The sequence below is a fragment of the Triplophysa dalaica genome, chromosome 8 (assembly GCF_015846415.1).
Source record: "Triplophysa dalaica isolate WHDGS20190420 chromosome 8, ASM1584641v1, whole genome shotgun sequence".
NCBI classification, from domain to species: Eukaryota; Metazoa; Chordata; class Actinopteri; order Cypriniformes; family Nemacheilidae; genus Triplophysa; species Triplophysa dalaica.
Genome location: NC_079549.1, coordinates 21,986,729 through 21,993,285, shown reverse-complemented (window position 1 = coordinate 21,993,285; position 6,557 = coordinate 21,986,729). Strand labels below are relative to the sequence as shown.

Below are 6,557 nucleotides of genomic sequence, written 5' to 3'. Positions count from 1 at the left end.
TTTGATCCATCCCAAGACTTGATCTATATCTCACGGTTTGTTTCAACAGAAGACGTTCCTGCCAGAAGATGTGCATTCTTCAGACCATAAAAAAGATTATAAGCACATTGTGATGGACTTCATATTTAATACTGATTGGGATAGACAGTTGTGCTAAAACTTCTGCTTCACCCCAACAAACACACACAAACAGTGCAGATGAATGGGAGGTGCAGTTGTGATGTTGGTGCTAAGGTTAGTCTCAGGTTCACAGGGGTGTGTGGGCACAGGTGGCCAGTCTAAAGGCTCTGAACTTGGGCAAACATGGTCTGTTTGCACTGTTGATTAGTCTGATTGAAAAGTCTGAGTGAATATTGATGTAAACAAGAGAAGTACATTCACAGTAAACTGACATTTCTTTCAGCTTCTTCAATTCGTATACCTTTAAGTAACTTTTTGATGAGTTACATGCAAATACAAAGAATCAACAAAAAGCAATGATGAAAGCAATCAACAACAAAAAAACAGTGTGCATCTGTAGGCTTGTATCTGTGTTATGAACTGATTTTCTGGATTATGTAGGAATGTAATCCCTTCACAGATGTCAGCTGTGATGTTCACTAATGCAACGTCCACATAGCCAAGATTTCTGTTCTTTATTAATGACATATTTTCACCATGTGTTTGCACACAGATGACATTTCACTCAACACACACATAGAAATAGTAACATTCCATTATTGTTATTTAAACACATCATGTATATTATACCTTTTAATTTTTTAATGTAACATTGTCGCCATACCGAGCCTGATTTCTTTACCAGCAAATTGTTTTTATTCCTTGCCACAGTCCTCTTAGTTTATTCACAAGGTGCCAATGGTTACAAATATTTTTGCAGATCTTTTTGTTGGTGTAGAAAGACGCACTTTTAAACAATAGTTTAGTTAAAAATGTTTAAGTTAAACCAAACTGGCTTTACAAGTCACTAATATTTAAATTATATTAAACTGACTCAAACTCAAGTTATATTTAAACTTAATTATTTTGAGCAGATAAAGTAATGAAAAAAAAGAAATGTTAACATTAATTACTGTGCACATTATTTTTACAGCTTGCTATAAAATGTATTTGTATTAATTGGTTTTCCATTTATTTGTTGAATTAATTTCTAAACAAATAACAATTAGTTTTATAGCCTACAATACTGTATAAACATAGGCTAGAACACTTGAGAATGTTCCATTGATTTGCTGAAAGCTCTCTGGGTAAAAATGATGCTGTGATTTCAATTGAGCAAGAATGGCTCTTAATCCTAAAGGTATTCTTAAAATGGATCATGTGACTCTCTGGTAATGAAACCTTGACATTCTCTAAATGTTTTTGGGGAAAAATGCGTATCTCCCCACTTACCAGATCTCTGTCACTCTTGGTGTGTGTATGGGCCGAGGCCTTGAGAGGCCCACGCTAATGTGCAAAGCAGGTGGATCATTTAAAATGTGTTCCACAGCTATCTAAAATCTGCAGAGGGACCCTGGTGCACATGCATATGGAGATCAATTACTCAAGCATTGTAGTATCTGAAGAGCGCTCTGTGAATGAACATTCCTTCTGCATTGTGTAAACAGACCTTGAGCGTTTAACTCAGTGTATTGGTGTCCTCAAAGGTTTCCAGAGATTGCATTCAGCAAATGGTTTTTATCACTGTTACATGGATGAAAGTAACGGCCATCTTAATAATAACAGCCATTGCTTGAACACAGACAGTTTTGAAGATGGATATTTATCCAATTCTATTGCACGCCTGCTGTCAGAGGAAGTGATGTCATGATGTTTAGAGAAGTATTATGCACAATAAACACACCTGCCAGGAAGACACTTCACTCCTCCTCACACAAGAGTGACGATCAACTTAGGCTGGATGCCGAGACAACAAACAAACCCCACTGGAAAAATAAACAAGGCAGAACATCATGAAGTTGCCAGGATACTGGTGTTTATTGGGCTCCTGTGATTTCTGTTTGGTTTCATTGCTGAGATAAAGCAATAGTCCTGCATGCATGTTACATTGAACATTTCTGAGCACCTAGCTCCTCATTCAAGCAAAGTGTTATCTCTATTTTACAAACACTGTTTGGTATGTTCGCAACAAAAGGTTAAAGGTTCACTACCACACAGCCCAACACAGAACCTTTAAGTAACTTATTAAAGAGGGTAGCTCCTCCTCAAAACGTTTTAAAACTGAGTAAAATTTGGTTTTACACTTTTCGTATAAAATCAACGTACAAATATTTTACAGGTCAGATTGTCCATGTGTAATCTGTCTGGATAGATTATGATTACAATTATCTTGCCATAGCACACAACGCTCCACTTTAATTGTATCCACCGAGAGACATTAGCTGTCGAGAAATTGCACACTAAATATTGCGCTGAAATATGAAGTATTGATAATGAAAAAACATCTAACCACTAGAGGGAGACGATAGCGAAACTGCATTGTATTCTAATGTAAGCAACTATTGAAAATACTACAGTCCCCCAGTCAATGTTTCACTAATTTCTGAGAAATGGGAAATGTTTTAAAGAAAAAATTGTTAGTAAAGATCAGGATAACTGCCCTTCCCACTGTAGCTAAGTAAAACAGCTTTAATCTAGCATAAGTACATTAATGTTCCTAAAGATTTATCCCATGTAGCATAAAGGCGAAAATGCAACTTCATTTTATACATTTAAAAGTCAAATCTTGCTGTCTCATTTCTTTACGGAAAAATGGTTAAAGACTCCTGAGTCACTAGAACGTTGCAGTGGATCGTTACGTACGCACACTCCAAGATCAAATCTGTGCGTACGCACGGTTAATAAATGAGGCCCTTGAACTCGACATTGGTCTGACAGCAAGGAACATTACAACACAGATTTTCTTGGTCACACAACATTTCATAAAAAGGAAAATTCTGACTGTATGCGTGTAATTGAAGCCGCTGGTATTGCGTTGTGTTATGGAGATGGATGGCCGGAGCTCATGCAGGGAGTCGTCACACACACCTGTTGCATCCTCAAGAGATGAAGCTCGGGCTCTGGTAAGAACATCGCCCTGGATGAAGTCAGCCAAATGCATAAATGAAGTCAGTACCAATCTCCAAAGACTCTTACAGCAACACTCATGCTTTAAAAATGTATTGAACTTAAGGCTGTGAAGTCAAACAGTGACGTAGCCCTGGCTGTATAAAGTGGTATGGAGGATTTGAGTTATATCAGAATTCATCTTATAAATTATAACTGCACAGGACCACCCCTTAGCAACTGTAACCAGCTGGTCAGATTGTCCATAAGTGTATTGGGGCTGAAATCTGTCAGATAGATTATGATTACAATTAGCTTGCCATATCACACAATGCTCCACTTTAATTATATCCACCGAGAGACATTAGCTGTCGAGAAATTGCACTCGCACATGACAGAGAGACTTATTTCACACACCTTGCCTGTAAAGTAGATGCGTTCTGCTTACCCTGTTAGATTTTTCTCATGCTTAAAGAATCTGCTGTGCTCGTCTTGTATGCGTTCTCCTTCTTCTAATTGCAAAGTTTGAATGTCCTTATAAACAGAAGGGAAATGGTCAAAACAAATGTGGTCCCTCAGTAGGGGACTTCGGGGAAGCAAATTCAATGTTACTAAGTGTTTCTTGACGCAAAGGTGTACACACGTTTGCATTTGAGCATGAAAACTTAGCCATCGAACAAATACGCTTTAAAACACGTTTCATTTTATTTGTTTTAAAACAGTAAAAGGTCAAGAGTAGCATTTGGAATCTTTTTAAAATATGTACATTTAATAAGCATAAACTTAGATTACGCATACAACATAAAAAGAAATAAATTAAATAAGTTATTATCAAAGTTTACCTACATTTAACAGCGACATAAATAAAGGTTCACTAAAACATGAATGTGCGCCGGCCAGGCACTTTGCCATTCTCTACCCTTTCGATTTGCTCTCAAGAGGGAAACACATGGAAAAAATCCGAGCTTTTGCCATTCTCTCATGGCGCACACAGGGACAAGTGCATGTCATTGTCCTGATGAGGCTTCATTCACCACACACAACACGCGTCTGGATGAGCAAAAGACGGCGTGATTCTACAAGCCACAACAAATTAGAATATAAAAAGTGTCATGAGTGCCAGGAGAGCAAGACACGGTGAGAAGTCTGCAGATGCTGAAGAGCCATGTGCCATGTTACCATTGAAGAGGAGCGTGAGAAAGACGAGAACGCAGCATCTCTCCTCCGGCTTCAGAGCGAAGTTAATCCCATTTTATCCAAGAGAGCCGAGCTGTCAGATCTGGAGTTATACGACACAAAAGCAGAGCAAACATGAGTCTTTAGATACATTTTAATGACCGTTTAACAAGTCGCTGGTTTAAGGCTTACAAAGGCACACTTATTCATTAAAACACTCCCCCTTGAGAAGAAGGAATACTGGGACGTGGTTAACTTAAGCACATAGCTCCCTTTCACCTCGGTGAAAATACTTGTGTCTTACAAAACGAAGTGTTTGAAACCGCGATCGGACAGCTGGGAATAACCTGCACAGTAAATATAAACAATAGGAACTGTTTAAGTATGTAATACAACGCCTGTTTGAGCGACACAAGCCCTGTTGAGAATGTATTTGCCAGTTCCTCCTAATAAACAACTCGTTTACCTCATATACCCCACAAACCATGCGAAGAAAATGTTTTACGCCTAAATGTTATGGTCCTTTATATTGTCCTGAAGTTTAAAAATACCAATATTTTGTATTAAAGAGGTATGGTTTCATTTTTTTAATTAAAAATGGATCTAATGATGTATCGAATAAAGTGGTTAAATATATATTGCATCATCCGGTTATACATTTTTATTTATTTATACTTTTTGTCTTTTAACGGAGGCTTTTTGCGAATGTCATTCCCACTGTGTATCTCGATTAAATACACCAATAATTATATTCATTCAATTCAGTGTTTATCACAATGATTGCTAATTGTTTCAAATATTTACAGGAAGAAAGACAAAAATAAACTTAAGTTAGTATTAATATTAAAATAACAAGGGTCCTTATATAATTCAAATCAATAATTTTTTTAGGTCTTATAAGATTTTTTTATTTTAAAAGTTTATTTTAGGTCACCTATCACATCTTATTGCGAAACTGGCCAGGTCTTCCTGGCTATCACTGGAATACAAGATATTCATTCCAAAATTAATACTGAGATAACATGAATCCTGCTAACTTCTTGTAGGCCATCACGGGTGCATGCTGTCATTACTTTAAATTCTCACATTTTATCTTAAATTGTACTGATTTAACTAGTATGCATTATCACTTGTAATGAAAGAGTGTGTTTAAATTGTACAGATATGACTGACGTTATCTTACCACTTGTATTCCAGATTGCATTGGTGTGATTCTTATATCCATTTTTCATACATTCATCGACGTATGATTTGGGGTCGCAGCCCGACATGAGGATTTCTCTGAGCAGTGCGATGTAAGCGATGGCCAGTCTTAACGTGTCTATTTTAGAGAGCCGTTTCTCGTAGGGAAACGTGGGCACGTGGCAGCGCAGTTCCTCAAATCCCGAATTGATGCTCAGCATCCTCTTTCTCTCCCGGATGTTGGCGGCGTATCGCTGCACCTTGTACGGGTGATGAGACGTCAAGCGACGATGCTGTTGTCTGCGCTTGTTGATCTCGTGGGGCTCGTCCACCAAGGAGCTGTCCACTTCAGCACCGGCCTCCAACTGCGGCGACTGCGAATCCAAATCCGCGAAGGTCAGCTGCGCCTCGGGGAACTCAGATTGACACCCAAAAGAGGACCAGGGCGACAACTGGCCGGTCATGGCGCCATAGTCAAAAAGCAGCGTGTCCACCTGGGTCTGGAATTGGTAGTTGGGGTCCATTTGGCCCCAGAAGGGAAAATCTGTGGCAGCATCTTGGTCGAAATCAAAAAACAGGTCCTCCATGTTAAGAAGTCACTAGAGCAATGAGCGTGTATAGAAATTAGAGGACTCAGCTGTAACTATCAGTAAAACTGGTCAGCCTTATATTTTCTTGCTTTGGAGTGCGTCGCGGGGATTAAATAGCTCCGGGTCTCGCCGCAGGGTGCTTGTTTCTATTCAACAGGTTTGAAAAGGAGCTCATTAGGACGCGTGCCTCCTCCTAATGATTCTCTCATTGCCATTTGAAAAGCACTAGACAACATCAGTTGATGCTCAGAAAACATGTCCAATCATAAAGTTATCTTAAGCCGTTTCCTGATTCAAACAGCCTACTAATATTTACTGATATAAGACAGTTTTGCTTGCAATTACATAGTGAGTTTAGGAACATATGGGTGGTCAAAGTTTAACCACCTTTCTCACCCTTGGTCTTGCACAACACTAACGCATGGATTATGCACGAAAAAAAACTATTTCTTTATCTTTTTCTATCTAAAGTTGTTTGAGAGCTGTCAGTCAGCCATGTTGAATTTAGCCTATGTTCTAAGGGTCAAAGTTCAATGTGTCAAACCCATGATTATCTGGATGCAT

General features: G+C 38.6%; 1 protein-coding gene across 1 annotated transcript; it reads right to left on the bottom strand.

The window, feature by feature from the left end:
- Nucleotides 1-3,909: 3,909 nt before the first annotated feature.
- Nucleotides 3,910-6,051, bottom strand: LOC130427967 (neurogenic differentiation factor 1). Its single transcript, XM_056755749.1, has 2 exons — nucleotides 5,405-6,051; nucleotides 3,910-4,324 (listed from the first exon to the last, which is right to left on the bottom strand). Exons 1-2 carry the CDS (start codon nucleotides 5,988-5,990, stop codon nucleotides 4,287-4,289), a joined length of 624 nt encoding a protein of 207 aa, XP_056611727.1. The 5' UTR covers nucleotides 5,991-6,051; the 3' UTR covers nucleotides 3,910-4,286.
- Between the last annotated feature and the right edge of the window lie 506 nt (nucleotides 6,052-6,557).